The following is a 15884-nucleotide window of genomic DNA, read 5'->3' as shown; positions in this document are numbered from 1 at the left end:
GGGAGGGAGGGAGAGAGAGAGAGAGAGAGAGCGAGAGGGAAGGAGAGAGAGAGAGAGAGAGAGAGAGACAGAGAGAGAAAGAGAGAGAGAGAGAGAGAGCGAGAGAGAGAGAGAGAGAGGGAGAGAGAGAGAGAGAGAGAGAGAGAGTGAGAGAGAGAGAGAGAGAGAGAGAGCGATAGAGAGAGAGAGAGACAGAGAGAGAGAGAGTGAGAGGGAGGGAGGGAGAGAGAGAGAGAGAGAGGGAGAGAGAGAGAGAGAGAGAGCGATAGAGAGAGCGAGCGAGAGAGCGTGTTTATCTGAGCGCTAACAGGGACAGATAGGGGAGAAGGTGTGCGGGCCTGCCCTCCTCTCTCTCTCGGTAATAAATCAGACGGCGGTCGGCACGCCGTGTCCCCGGAGCCGACCCGCGGGATCGCCGCTGCCATGGAGAGGGGGGCGAGGGGGGGGCGAGGGGGGGGGGGGGCGAGGGGGGGGGCGGCGGCGGGAGACTGATTAAGAGCGTAGGTTCAGAGGTGGCTGGCTGGGTCTGTGACAGGCGCAGGCGACGGTGCTCAGCGAGGTCTCCCGGGGAGAGGGGGCGTGCGGGGGGGGGGGGCGGGAGGGGGGCGCAGAGACAGGATGAAAGGAGCCTGGCGCCACACTCCCCCGGAATGGGGAAATTCGCCCTCCTGGGGGGAGGCACAGAGTCACCTGTCTGTGTGTGCCTTAGGGTACGTCTGAGCGTGTGTCTGCGTGTGAGTGTGTGAGTGCGTGTGTGCGTGTGTCTGCGTGTGAGTGTGTGAGTGTGCGTTTGTGTGCATGTGTACGTGCGTGCATGTGTGTATGTGTGTGCGTGTGTCTAGCAGGCAGGTTCTCACCATGTCCATCAAGGAACGGGCACAACCATTTTAATCCAGGCTTGAAAATATTCAATAAGGTGTTCAGAGAGCCATCAGACCACTTCTGTGTCCCCCAAATTCTTGCACCTGGGCATCCATCAGACTGTGACACTGCCTGCTCTCTTACTACAAATACCAGCATTCTCACCTTTCCCCACTACAGACACCACTGATGTGAAGGATGGAAAGAAATGTCCAAATTAGCCAAGTCAACAACTTGGGTTACAAACAGCTTATGCCGAGTAGTTAGAACTTAAAAAGGTTTTCATAAGCTTTTAATTTTTATCAGCACAGATAAAAGCACAACAGTAATCAACTGGAAGAGATGACTGTACGTCCATCGCGGCCAGGCCTTCATAATCCTGTCCACTCCACAGTTAGACGCATCTCTCAAGATGGGCTTTTCCGTGATTACAAAACCACATAAACAGAATTTCTGCATCCTACACTTTCATACGAAGTTTAAAGTGACCAACCGTTCCTAATTTCATTCTGGGTCTGGATGTAAACCACGGCGGTGGTGTGTACGCTATGCAGACTAACAGACTAATCCCTGGTCTGGTGAGTCAGTGTGCTGCTGGCCTGGGGTAGAGTCACACTCCAGACGATCACAAAGAGGCCGCAGCCGGGCTCCCAGCAGCCCCTGCGTGTTTGTAGTCTTTGTGTGGGCGGGTGACATTTGTTTAGTTTACGGAGAGGATGAATGTGCTCCGTTCTCCCAGCCCGTTCCCAACACTCAGCCTTAACTTGCTGCCTTATGACTTCGCTGGGCTCCCTCAGTTAGCCGCTCGCCTCAACACCCGCCTCCCCCCACCCCCCATCTCAGTAAAACTGCTGTGCGGGAAGGTGATGTCAGCTTGTGTGGGACTGTCGATGGCGGGGGGTCAATTATATTGAAAATAGAAGCGTTTTTTTCACTGACGATGGAAGTCTGACTTCACTTTCAAAGAAGCCCTCGGCTGGAGAACCCCCACGAGGCAGAAAAAACAAACAAACGAACAAACGAAAAACCGCACAGCCCAACAGGACACGCACCGCCTAGAAACTCACGCAGACCGCGCTCGGAATTAAAAAGAGATCTTCGGAAGCGGGATATTTCCGCCACGGAAGCGCCCGGCCGCCGGACTCTCCCAGCGCCGCCCGCGTAGCCCGCAGGCAGTAACGTGATTGGCTGTCCGCCGAGCACGCGCTACACGTCAGGCCGCTCGTGCGTTCCGCCCTTAATCTGAGGGAGAATCGGGAGGGAATTACACGCCAGAGCGCCGGATTAAAAAAAAAAAAAAACGGCGTCTGCTTCCTGCATCGTGATTGGCTGCGGGGGGGGGGAATCCATTCCTCAGTGAATCCATCTCCGCTAACTAAGCCATACCTTAAAAGGTGCCCGGGAACAAACAGGCAAAGCATGTTCGCGGCTGAACCGCAGCTACTAATATTAGGCACCGAATTCCTACCAATTAACGGGGCGTTTGTAACGACACAGGCTTCTACTGGGACCGTAGCGCGCTCGCTAACTAGCTAGCTAACTGCAGCGCTTTCACTCCAGTAAGTGCGGTGGATGGAGGGCAGGGAAATAAGAGGAAATGTACATTCAGCGCAGAAACGCACGTTTAGCCGTGTTGAGAACAATTACAGCGTTTAAAAGCCTGGCGCTGTTCGCAGGCTTTTGCTCGCTGCTTGAAAGTGAGAGGAAGTGTGTGTAACAGTTCGGGGGATATATTTAGCCATAGGTCACACGGAAACCGTGCCAGGAGAGGGCGGCGATGGCACGGAGACACCGCAGAGAGAGGTTGGCACCGAGGGCAAGTTCTAAGCGCTTGCTGTGTAAATACAGTAGGAAGCCATTCGCTGAAGGGCACAGGTCAAGAACTTGCCAACGACGGTCGCCTAACAACAGCCCGAAGAGCACCGGCCGCCTCTCAGTCCTGCCTGAACTCTGACCCCGTTAGGACGCGGACGCACGGTTTGCCATCAACTCCCAAGCATCTCAGCGGCGACGACATCGCTCACGAGAAATCAGCAGTTGGAGTTACCCCAGCACAGAAGGGAAGAAGAAGAGAAAAAAAAACAGCAAGCGGGCAAAAAAAAAAAACTTGGAGTTCATCCTAAACTCTAATAATAATAAGCACAACTTGAAATTGGCTCAGCCCAGGCGCTCTCTCCTCAGGAAAAAAGCCGTCCTGTTCCTCAGAGACTGGAATTAAGAGCTCCCATCTGAAAACCAGCACCCCGGGGTTCCTCCAAATCATGGGACCTCGTATCACCAGCACCAGCTTCCGCGCGACTCCGAACAATTAGTCCTCTGTGTGTCTCCTGTTTACTCTCAGCAGGGGCGCGGCGCGGCGGGGCGGGCGCAGCCGAGTACAATTAACAAGTTCAGAAAAAGAAAGGCAACACGCTCCACGGGTCCTCCCCCCCCCCCCCTCGAGGGCTCCGCCCCCCAACGGATGGGGCCTGGGGCCGGGGTCAGGGGTCAGGGGTCAGGGGTCGGGGGGGGGAGGGGCTTACCTCGAGGCTCCTCGGCCTGTTTGGCGAGCTTGCGCAGGGCGGCGGCGAAGCCCGAGTGGGCGGACTGGACTGGCAGGCTGCTGTTGGCGGCCGGGCTGCCATTGGGCACGATGGAGCCGTTGAGGGGCGACGGCGTGAGGGGGCTGACCGTGGCGGTGGTCCGACTGGCTGTGGAGATCATGCCTAGGGAAGGTGACTTTGCCTCATGGCTCATGCCTGCAGAGATCAGAGAGCGAGAGAGAGAGAGAGGGAGGGAGGGTGAGAGAGATAGAGTGGGAGAGAGAGAGAGAGAGAGAAGGGGGGAGGGAGAGAGAGAGAGGGACAGAGAGAGAGAGAGGGAGAGAGAGAGAGGGAGAGAGGGAGGGTGAGAGAGATAGAGAGGGAGAGAGAGAGAGAGAGGGAAGGGGGGAGGGAGAGAGAGAGGGACAGAGAGAGAGAGCGAGAGAGAGAGAGAGGGAGAGAGAGTGAGTAAGGGAGGGAGGGGGGAGAGAGAGAGAAGTAGGGAGAGAGAGAGAGGGAGTTAGGGAGAGTGAGAGAGAGGGAGAGATGAAGAGAGAGATAGAGAAGGAGAGATGGAGAGAGGGGGAGAGAAAGAGAGAGAGAGAGATTTAGTTTGAAAGCATAGAGCTGGGAGGGGTTTCACTGCTGTCGGGGGCCAGGGATGAGTCAGGCTCAGGGCCGCTAGGCTGCTCTCCGGGGCCCGGGGCCGGAGGCTTCCTGGGCCAAATCCAAATGTAACTGGAGACGCTTAGCGCCCCAGGGTGTGACAGCTGGGGGGTTGGGGGGGGGGTTAGTGGGACAGCCACAGTGAGGTCAAGTATCTGACCCAAGGTCAGGCCACACATCTCTGACAGGGCCAGAACCCCGACCCGACCCCCACGGGCTCTTTGTCCCGCTCTGCGTAGCCCCGCCCTCCTTTCTGTCGCCCGTCACCCCCGCTCTGGCTCTCAGCTGATACGCCAAGCGCGTTCTTCCACGCGGAAAAAGAAAAAAAAAAAACTTTCCCAGACAACGCTCAGAGCCTGGTCGCTGGCGTCTTTACCGCTGAACGGTTCGCTCGGGCGGGCGGGTGGCCCGGCGGCCTGGCAGCCGGTTCGGGCGCGCTCAGAAGAGACGCTTTTTATTCCCGGTGAGATTTTACGAGCCCGGCGGCGGGTCCAGAGCGGTTCGCCGGCGCGGGCGGCGACAGGCGACACCGCGTACAAACGGTTAAAGACCCCTCGCTCTGAGACACACGCACACACACGCACACACACGCACACACACGCACACACACGCACACGCACACACACACACACACACACACGCACACACACGCACGCACACACACGCACACACACACGCACGCACGCAGTGCTCTGCAGCCGCCAGAGAGAGAGAGAGAGAGAGAGAGAGACACGTGATAATTAATTGAGCAGCGCAATTAAAGACCGAGCTCCAGAAATGTCACAGGGCGACGGCACAGTTGCAGGGTGCGTCTAAAAAGGGATCTCCCCCACCCCCCCCAACGCCCGCGACTCCACACCGACCGTCTCCCAACGCGCCCAGCCAATCGTCATAGAAACAGACCCCAGCCCGAACGGACGGGCGATGGGAAAACTTGAAGCCTGCCGTTGCTCATGTACTCCTCCACCTTTTCAAATCTACTTAATCACTTTGGAGGTTTCGGCAGTGCGCTCTCCGGGGCGGAGAAGCCGAGCGCATTGGAAACAGTCCTGAATACAAGCACCTCTGTCACAGCAAAGATAACCTCCCGCTCACCCGCTGCACTCTGGATGAACCACCGAAAGCAATTAATAATGAAATTAACAAAGCCCCTTCTGAGCGAGCGTCGACCTCAGCACAACTCCCAACGATCACTTAATGAGTAATGCTTCTGTAGCGGGTAAACGGCTGCATGTCAGGAATTCTTGAAAAAGAACGTGACAACAAAGTTTTTTTTTTTTTTTTAACTCCAACAGACCAGTACTACCACTGGGAAACCACAGGCACATGCTATCCACAATCCACCCACACACACGCACACACACACGGCACGCACGCACACACACACACAGACGCATACACAGGCACGCACACACAGACACAGGCGCGCACACAGGCGCACGCACACACACACACACACACATACACACACACGTACACACACACACACACCCACCCACCCACCCCCCGGCCACCCACACGAACACAAGCACAACCTGAACAGACAGCTTGGCATCTCCCAGTCCTCGATCCCTCCCCTGGTAAGAAAGAGAAAAGCCTCGGCTCTTACTGTACAACAAAGGGCAGGCTCTGCTCGTATCGCCCATCTCTGCATCTTCCACCAAGCCCCACACTCCAAGGGAACTGAGGGAAACACCATTTTTCCTCTTTCTTTTCCCTCCTCCCCCCGTTCTCTCTCTCCCTCGCTCGCTCTCTCACAAAGACGGTTTGAAGCTTATCTAACAAAGCAACCCAACACACACTCTCCCTGCCTATCTGTCCCTCCCTCCCTCCCTCCTCTCTCGCTCGCTCGCTCTCTCTCTCGCTCTCTCTCTCTCCCACTGAAAACAGACATTCTCAGCCTAGCAGCTGCTGCAATGTCACATGACCCTCCCCCCTCCCTCCCCCTCTTCCCCTCTCTCAACCTATAATTCCTCAGCCGTTCTAAGATAACAGAGGCATGCATGCTGCTGGGCAGCAGAGAGGCCGGCCTGGATTACAGCGGACCTCTTCCACAGTGCCCCCATCGCGACATCCGACCCCCCACCGCTGAAGAGATGAGCGTTTGCGCGTGCGCGCGTGTGTGTGTGTGTGTGTGTGTGCGTGTGGGGGGGGGTTATTCACGGGAAACGTGACAAGCCGGCACTTTCCCCAGCACTTCTCGGTGTGGAGACAGAGACAGCCAGAGGCAAAGGTGGAGACCTGTTCTGGCTTGTGTTATTAAAACCTCGTCATCCAACCCCTGCCCTCCCAGACACCAAATAAATACGCTCAAGCCCAGAGTCACATATAAGAGAAAATTAGCCCGTGGTCCGCAGCCAAACCGTATTAAAACCTGTTTACCAAACAGGCTCAGAGAAGAGTCAACTCAACTGGTCCTTCTCTTTTCTCCCCCTGCTACTGTGTTAGCGGGTGTGAATGAGTCATTTCAGTCTTTGTGTGACTACACATTCTGAAAGCAAGCACAATTATCTCACCAGAAAACCAAAAGGTTACCCATTTCATACCAAAGGATAATGCCACAGATGTGGAGAGTTCCTTTGAAATGCAGCAATTATACCTAAAATCATCTACCCACAATCTACTCTCTTTCCAAAAATAAAGTCATTTTAAAGCCACATCTAACTTCACCTCAAAAGGCCACCTCTAAGAGCCTCCTCTTCATTTACAAATGAATTTTTTTTTTTTAAATGGCTTGAATTTTTATGGCTCGGAAAGACAAGTAAACAGACTTTGGACAGTGTCACGTACACACCGAGCTGTCAATTCAGTCTGAGAGATATCAGTAAGAGCTCCCTCCAGTGGCCGTTACTGCAAATCACCATTTTACAACCACACAATTAAGATGTACAGCTTCCTCAATTCAGTCGACAGTAAATACAGAAAACTTCAGCTCACTGAATAGGGTCTGGGAAATCAGAAACTGTTTTTAGCAAATGACAGATTGAGAAACCAGTGCGCTTGAAGAAACGACGCTATTTGAGGACAGACACATTTACACAGCACAGAGACTGACTGGGACTTGGGGGGGGGGCAGTGGTGGGGGGGGTTTAAGGCAGATTAGTTGGAGGTTGTTTCCTCTCAGCTCTCAGCAGTTAGCCTATGAGGGCCAGGGGGCTGGACAGAAGAGCTGTGCGCTCATCCCAGCACCCAGGAAGTCCCAGCCCTCACTGGAGCCTCTCTGCTGTTTGCCTGACTGACAGATTCACTGAGCTGCCCGTCAGATTGGTCATACCGGACTGCTGGACAGCACCAGCAGAGACCACACCGCCATGCTAATACTGGCTCTAAACGCACAGCACACTCTACAGCGCCATGCTAACACTGGCTCTAAACGCACAGCAGACACCACACCGCCATGCTAACACTGGCTCTAAACGCACCAGGACACACTACACCGCCATGCTAATACTGGCTCTAAACGCACAGCAGACACCACACGGCCATGCTAACACTGGCTCTAAACGCACAGCAGACACTACACCGCCATGCTAACACTGGCTCTAAACGCACAGCAGACACTCTACACCGCCATGCTAACACTGGCTCTAAACGCACAGCAGACACTACACCGCCATGCTAATACTGGCTCTAAACGCACCAGCAGACACCACACCGCCATGCTAACACTGGCTCTAAACGCACCAGGACACACCACGCCGCCATGCTAATACTGGCTCTAAACGCACAGCACACTCTACACCGCCATGCTAATACTGGCTCTAAACGCACAGCAGACACTACACCGCCATGCTAACACTGGCTCTAAACGCACCAGGACACACCACACCGCCATGCTAATACTGGCTCTAAACGCACAGCAGACACTACACCGCCATGCTAACACTGGCTCTAAACGCACGGCAGACACCACACCGCCATGCTAACACTGGCTCTAAACGCACCAGCAGACACTACACCGCCATGCTAATACTAGCTCTAAACGCACCAGGACACACTACACCGCCATGCTAACACTGGCTCTAAACGCACAGCAGACACTACACCGCCATGCTAATACTGGCTCTAAACGCACAGCAGACACTACACCGCCATGCTAACACTGGCTCTAAACGCACCAGCAGACACCACACCGCCATGCTAACACTGGCTCTAAACGCACAGCAGACACCACACCGCCATGCTAACACTGGCTCTAAACGCACCAGCAGACACCACACCGCCATGCTAATACTAGCTCTAAACGCACCAGGACACACTACACCGCCATGCTAACACTGGCTCTAAACACATAGCAGACACTACACCGCCATGCTAACACTGGCTCTAAACGCACAGCAGACACCACACCGCCATGCTAACACTGGCTCTAAACGCACAGCAGACACCACACCGCCATGCTAACACTGGCTCTAAACACATAGCAGACAACACACCGCCATGCTAACACTGGGTCTAAACGCACAGCAAACCCATCTCCCTCCGCACCAGCGTGAATCTAATTATAGTCCCCCCCTCCCCTCCACTCCCCCCCCCCACCCCCCACCCCACCCCACCCCATCTTTACATCGCTGTGGACAGGCCCCTGGAAATAACAGCGTGCAAGACGCTGTAATTACCAGCTGCCTATAATTACAGCACCTCCCGGACTGAAATTAAGACCATTTTTTTTCCCTCTGCAGCGTAACTCAACGTATTGGATTACTGTATGTAAACTGGCATCTCTCCCCCCCTCCCCCAGAGTGCTTATCTAGGTGAGGTGCTTCCCCTGCAACGCCGCCTTTCTGCCAGCAGAGGTCACCGTTCGATGTCCTGCTGTTGTGAGCGCCATCTCCACTCTAACGCCAGTTACCCGAGATCTGCGGTAACCATCCCTGTTCCTGGAGATCTACCATCCCGCAGGTTTTCATTTCAACCTAAATTCGGCACACCTGACTCAAATAATTAGCCGCTCAGCACAAAATCTCTAGCTGTTGAATGTGATGTGTGTTTTGTTTTTGGGTTGGAGTGAAAACGATAGATCTCCAGGAACAGGGTTGGTTAGTCCCTCTTTGTGCCCTCGCTCGAGACGACCGTCTGAAACAGTAACAGAAACTCGCCCGCTTACCCGTTTATAAGACCATGCGGGTGGGTCGATGTCCCAAACCCTCTAAACGTCTCGTAAATTGGTCTTGGCGCTGGAGCGAGCCCAAGTGCGCGAGTCGCTTTGTTTGCGGTGTCGGATGCCGGACGTGCCGTCACCCCGAAGCGGTAACGACCGATCAGGGCCGCCCCGCGACCGCGGTCGAAACCGGAGACCGTGACCGCTTCAGCCCGTCACGTCGCTCCGCCGCCGTCGCTAAACCTCTTAGCGCTTAATTGGGCGGTTTGAAGGGAGGGCTAGTGAGCAGCTCTGCAAATACCCCTCTCTGGGGGAATATCCCAGATTTAAAACACACCCCCCCCCCCACCTCCCCGCCTCTCCGCACCCAGGAATCTGCGGTGCCGAGTGAGGAGGAGGAGGACAAACAAACAAAGGGAAGAGCGCGTGTACGTGTGCGCGCGCGCACGCAGGGGAAAGTGTAAACTTCCTCTCTGCGGCGGAGACGGCGTGCGGCGCGACGCGGAGCGCTTAATCTTTAACAGGGACGGGATTTGCCTATCAGCTTGTTAAAACAACCGGTGGAACCCCTGGTTATCTCCTCTAATTCAGGGAAGGCATTCAGGGGATTATTCAAACACACTCGGCCGCAGCGATTGGGCCCCGGCTAAGCAGGCGCTTAGTTTTGCACGCGCGCGTGCGATGGCGGCTCCCGGCGCGCGTGCGATGGCGGATGGCGGCTCCCGGCGCGCGCTTTTCCAGCGAGGCGGCGGGGGTGGGTGGGGGCGGGGTTTGGCGGGCGGAACATCAGTCAGGGAGAAAAACGGTGCGGGAGCGGCGCCGGCCCGCCGCGCGCTAACGGGCCGCACGCTGCGCGTCTGATCCCGCGCATAAATCACGCGCGCCGTCGCGGGGGGGGAGGGGGGGGGCCCGGGGGGCACGCCCGCCCCCGCCGTCTGGGCCAGCCACGTTTAGCGGGTGACTGTGCGTCTGAGTCAGGCCCCACGGTTCGCCAGCGCCCGTCTGGGGCTGCGGTTTCCCACAGGGGGAGGGGGTGGGGGGGTGGGGGGCTGGGCTAACTGGGTCGACCCTGTGGCAGACCGCACCGTTTGAGTGTGTGTGTGTCCATCAGCACTGTGTGCGCGTGTGTATATGTGTGTATCAGCGCTGTGTTTGTGTGTGTATCAGCACTGTGGGTGTGTGTGTGTGTGTGTGTGTGTGTATCAGCACTGTGGGGGTGTGTGTGTGTGTGTGTGTATCAGCACTGTGAGTGTGTGTGTGTGTGCGTGCGCATGTGTGTGGGGGGTGATTGAGGATGGATAAAATGCTGGAGCAGTCAGCCGGGCAGAAGGAGGAATGTTGACTAATGGGTTTGACCACACCACAGGCAAACAGGAAACAGCCATCTCCATGGTACTGTCCTTGGGAGAACATTCTGTCCGCAGAACCCTTGGCACGGGACGCCTCTCTCCGAACGACAAAACCCCCGACGAATAGGTACTGCTCTACCCACAATGCTTTGCTTTCCAGACCAGAATACAACAGATCTTTCCGCAGAGATTGGACCAGCGATGGACCGCCTGCATGTTTACTTGTGACCAGGGCCCTCACCTTCACCCAGAGCAAACGCAGCGGGGGAGCAGTATGCATCCCGCCCTTCAGCACGCTTCCCAATCTGAGGTGGGGGGGGGGGCCATCTGCCTGGGCGGGGCGGGGCGAGGCAGGGCGGGGCTCAGGGCCCGTCCCCCGCCCCAGGGGGAAAGGACACAGCGGGACCCTCCGCGTTCCACCGCCCCGCCACTGAAGCCATATTTACTGGCGTCCGCGGCGGCGGCGGCTGACCGAATACTGGTCCGCATTATCGGCTCATGTAAATTCATTAGGCTAACAGCTGGGAGCGGAGGCTCCTCTGCCTGTGGGGCGGTGATGGATGAGCGCGGTGCGTTTCCACCGTGCGGTGCGTTTCCACCGCGCGCGCGCTCGGCCTAACTGCAGGAGAGCGTGGGCGGCAGCAGCAGCAGGACCCCGGCCTGCTCGCGAGGACCATCGGGGCACTTGCCCAACCGCCACGCCACGCCACGCGACCAGGGCCAGGCCCCGGGGTCTACTACTGCACACCTGCGCATCAGAGTGTGTGTGTGTGTGTGTGTGTGCGTGTGTGTGTAAGTGTGTGTGTGTGTGTGCGTGTGTGTGTAAGCGTGAGAGTGTGTGTGTGTGTGTGTGTGTATGGGGGGGGAGTGTGAGTGTGTGTAAGTGCGAGAGTGTATGTGTAAGTGTGCGCGTGTGTGCACGCACATGTCAGCATTTTGTGTGTGTGTGTGTGTGTGTGAGTTAGTGCCGTGTGTGTGTGTGTGTGTGAGTTAGTGCCGTGTGTGTGTGTGTGTGCGTGTGTGTGTGTGTGTGTGCGTGTGTGAGTCAGCGCTGTGTGTGTGTGTGTGTGTGCGGTGCGTGTGTGAGTGTGTGTGTGTGTGTGTGTGCGCGTGTGTGTGTGTGTGTGTGTGCGCTGCACGCACGCCCCTCTCTGAACGTGTGTATGTGAGAGCAGATTGTTCCCCAGGTTCCTCTCTCACACAAGCTGAGGTTCAGGGCCCTTCCTTCCTCTGAGGACCTGATTTTAAATTCAGATGAGAGTGGAAGTGAGGGTCAGCCCGCTGCAGGCTTTTATAGACTGCCGGTATTCCCCTAATCACCAGAAACAAACCGCCCCAGCCCGGCACTTCTGCTTCCCTCCCCCCCACCCCACACCCCCACCCCCCCCACCACCCACACCCCCCCACCCCCCCCCAGCACACGCCCGTCCAGGGCTGCACGGTGCTGTGGGGGCAGGGTTCACACTCAGCACTGAGCACGGGAGGGAAATGAACTGACACGACGTCAAGCGATCTACCAGGGTAAAGCACAGTGAACAGGAGAGCATTAGAGATAGCTGGGGTTTGCAGGTGCTGTTTCATGCACTACGCTGTGCTGTTATAGCTACTTTATGAACTGTGTAGAGCTGGAGTAGGAGGCGTTATAGATAATGTTGTATGTACTGAGTAGAGCGGTTTGAAATGCCATTATTACACTACAGCAGGCTGAAGCTCCATTACTACACTACAGCAGGCTGAAGCTCCATTACTACTCTACAGCTGAAGCTCCATTATTACACTACAGCAGGCTGAAGCTCCATTATTACACTACAGCAGGCTGAAGCTCCATTACTACACTACAGCTGAAGCTCCATTATTACACTACAGCAGGCAGAAGCTCCATTATTACACTACAGCTGAAGCTCCATTATTACACTACAGCAGGCTGAAGCTCCATTATTACACTACAGCTGAAGCTCCATTATTACACTACACCAGACTGAAGCTCCATTATTACACTACAGCAGACTGAAGCTCCATTATTACACTACACCAGGCTGAAGCTCTATTACTACACTACAGCAGGCTGAAGCTTCATTACACTACAGCAGGCTGAAGCTCCATTATTACACTACAGCAGACTGAAGCTCCATTATTACACTACAGCAGGCTGAAGCTCCATTATTACACTACAGCAGGCTGAAGCTCCATTACTACACTACAGCAGGCTGAAGCTCCATTATTACACTACAGCAGGCTGAAGCTCCATTATTACACTACAGCAGGCTGAAGCTCCATTATTACACTACAGCAGGCTGAAGCTCCATTATTACACTACAGCTGAAGCTCCATTATTACACTACAGCAGGCTGAAGCTCCATTATTACACTACAGCTGAAGCTCCATTATTACACTACAGCAGACTGAAGCTCCATTATTACACTACAGCAGGCTGAAGCTCCATTATTACACTACAGCTGAAGCTCCATTATTACACTACAGCAGACTGAAGCTCTATTATTACATTACAGCTGAAGCTCTATTATTACACTACAGCAGACTGAAGCTCCATTATTAGACTACAGCAGGCTGAAGTTCCATTATTACACTACAGCAGGCTGAAGCTCCATTATTACACTACAGCAGACTGAAGCTCCATTATTACACTACAGCAGGCTGAAGCTCTATTATTACACTACAGCAGGCTGAAGCTCCATTACTACACTACAGCAGGCTGAAGTTCCATTATTACACTACAGCAGACTGAAGCTCCATTATTACACTACAGCTGAAGCTCCATTATTACACTACAGCTGAAGCTCCATTATTACACTACAGCAGACTGAAGCTCCATTATTACACTACAGCTGAAGCTCCATTATTACACTACAGCTGAAGCTCCATTATTACACTACAGCAGGCTGAAGCTCCATTATTAAACTACAGCAGGCTGAAGCTCCGTTATTACACTACAGCAGGCTGAAGCTCCATTATTACACTACAGCAGACTGAAGCTCCATTATTACACCACAGCAGACTGAAGCTCCATTACTACACTACAGCAGGCTGAAGCTCCATTACTACACTACAGCAGGCTGAAGCTCCATTATTACACTACAGCAGGCTGAAGCTCCATTATTACACTACAGCAGGCTGAAGCTCCATTATTACACTACAGCAGGCTGAAGCTCTATTATTACACTACAGCTGAAGCTCCATTATTACACTACAGTAGACTGAAGCTCCATTATTACACTACAGCTGAAGCTCCATTATTACACTACAGCAGGCTGAAGCTCCATTATTACACTACAGCAGACTGAAGCTCCATTATTACACTACAGCAGGCTGAAGCTCCATTATTACACTACAGCTGAAGCTCCATTATTACACTACAGCAGACTGAAGCTCCATTATTACACTACAGCAGACTGAAGCTCCATTATTACACTACAGCAGGCTGAAGCTCCATTATTACACTACAGCAGACTGAAGCTCCATTATTACACTACAGCTGAAGCTCCATTATTACACTACAGCTGAAGCTCCATTATTACACTACAGCAGACTGAAGCTCCATTATTACACTACAGCTGAAGCTCCATTATTACACTACAGCTGAAGCTCCATTATTACACTACAGCAGACTGAAGCTCCATTATTACACTACAGCAGGCTAAAGCTCCATTATTACACTACAGCAGGCTGAAGCTCCATTATTACACTACAGCAGGCTGAAGCTCCATTATTACACTACAGCAGGCTGAAGCTCCATTATTACACTACAGCAGACTGAAGCTCCATTATTACACTACAGCAGGCTGAAGTTCCATTATTACACTACAGCTGAAGCTCCATTATTACACTACAGCAGGCTGAAGCTCCATTATTACACTACAGCAGGCTGAAGCTCCATTATTACACTACAGCAGGCTGAAGCTCCATTATTACACTACAGCAGGCTGAAGCTCCATTATTACACTACAGCAGGCTACAGGAGAGGAGAGATCGATTCTAAACCACGCGGCGTTGCTGTTGGCCTTCCTCTGACTACGCTTTTCAGAGGAATTTCATTTCGGAAAAACTCGGACATCCCCACAGCGGAGAGACCCGCCATTTAGACGGCCGGAGAGGAACGGGCGCTCCGCGGAACAGCGAGGGGGGGGAAACAGCCACCTCCGCAGATTCGGCTGCTTTTTAGCAGTGGGAAGCAGGCCCTGTAGGCCTGGCTGCTTGTGCCTTATTATTAATGACCCCAGCACCCCATCTGCTGCTCTACCTGCCTGCCTCCACACAACAGGGAGGTGAGCGCTTCCTCAGACAGCCAGGCATGTTTAAAAAAACGTTTTTTTTTAAAAAAAGAAATTAATATAACACCTCAAGAAGCGAGAATAATCCCCGCTCTCCTCCGCACCTCCAGAGGCAAAGCCCTTATATTTTAATTACACACATACATTTAGCACTCTTCGTTCCTTTTTCATTTTAAATCATTTTTTCTGTTTGCAATATTTTCCTAACGCCCAAATAAAGTGATTCAGTCATCGCGTCCTTTTAAAGTGCATGTGTGACAAACAGCTGAGCCCGTGCAGAGCCCGCTCCTGAGCACGCTCTGTGTTTCGGTGACGGATGGAAGGGGAGCGCCGGCGGACCCCGGGCCCGCTCTGGACCCCGCTCCGCCCCGCTCCTCTCTGGGCTCCTGCAGCCGGGGACAGGGCCCGCACTGGCCTCCGGGGGCACCGGGCCCCGGCCCAGCTGTTCCAGCGATAACACAAAAGCGTGAGGGGCTGGGAGCTGCACCTGCTCTGGACGGGGAGGACCCATCTGCAGCCCCGGATCAGCCTGCTGCTGCCTGGCTTATCAGCACTGCTGCACCTGCACAGCTCATTAGCAAACCTGTACCCGCTCTGCAGGCCAGACACTGGCAGCCTACCTCACACACACACATAAATACACACACACACACACACACACACATACACACATAAATACACACACACATACAGACATAAATACACACACACATACAGACACACACACACACGCACACACACATAAATACACACACACATACACACACTCACATATACAAACACACACATAATACAGACACATACACCACACTCACATACACCACACACACACACACACATAAATACACACACACATACACACATAAATACACACTCACATACACCACACACACAATACACACACACACATGCATGCACGCGCGCGCGCACACACACACACACACACACACACACACTCACTCACTCACTCACCGTGTGCGTGCGTACATTTTACTGCATACTTAACCCTGGCCTATAAAGAGTCTGGAAATTGAGACATGTGGTACACCACCGACAACATTTCCATGTACCGCCAAACAGGAGGGTAAAAATCTCT

General features: G+C 53.9%; 1 protein-coding gene across 6 annotated transcripts in view; it reads right to left on the bottom strand.

The window, feature by feature from the left end:
• gse1 (Gse1 coiled-coil protein) overlaps window positions 1–15884 on the bottom strand; it is a 285225-nt gene that overhangs the window by 34853 nt on the left and 234488 nt on the right. For 5 of the 6 annotated variants that reach the window (XM_035395068.1, XM_035395073.1, XM_035395069.1 and 2 more), the window contains one exon: window positions 3384–3599. In XM_035395068.1, coding sequence (XP_035250959.1) covers window positions 3384–3599 — 216 coding nt within the window. Of the gene's footprint in view, window positions 1–3383; window positions 3600–5658; window positions 5883–15884 lie in introns of those variants that run through there. The other variant, XM_035395070.1, reaches the window with a different exon arrangement.

The sequence above is a fragment of the Anguilla anguilla genome, chromosome 16, assembly GCF_013347855.1.
Source record: "Anguilla anguilla isolate fAngAng1 chromosome 16, fAngAng1.pri, whole genome shotgun sequence".
Lineage (NCBI taxonomy): Eukaryota > Metazoa > Chordata > Actinopteri > Anguilliformes > Anguillidae > Anguilla > Anguilla anguilla.
Note: the sequence above shows the minus strand (reverse complement) of the source record. Positions and strands in the feature narration are given on the sequence as shown.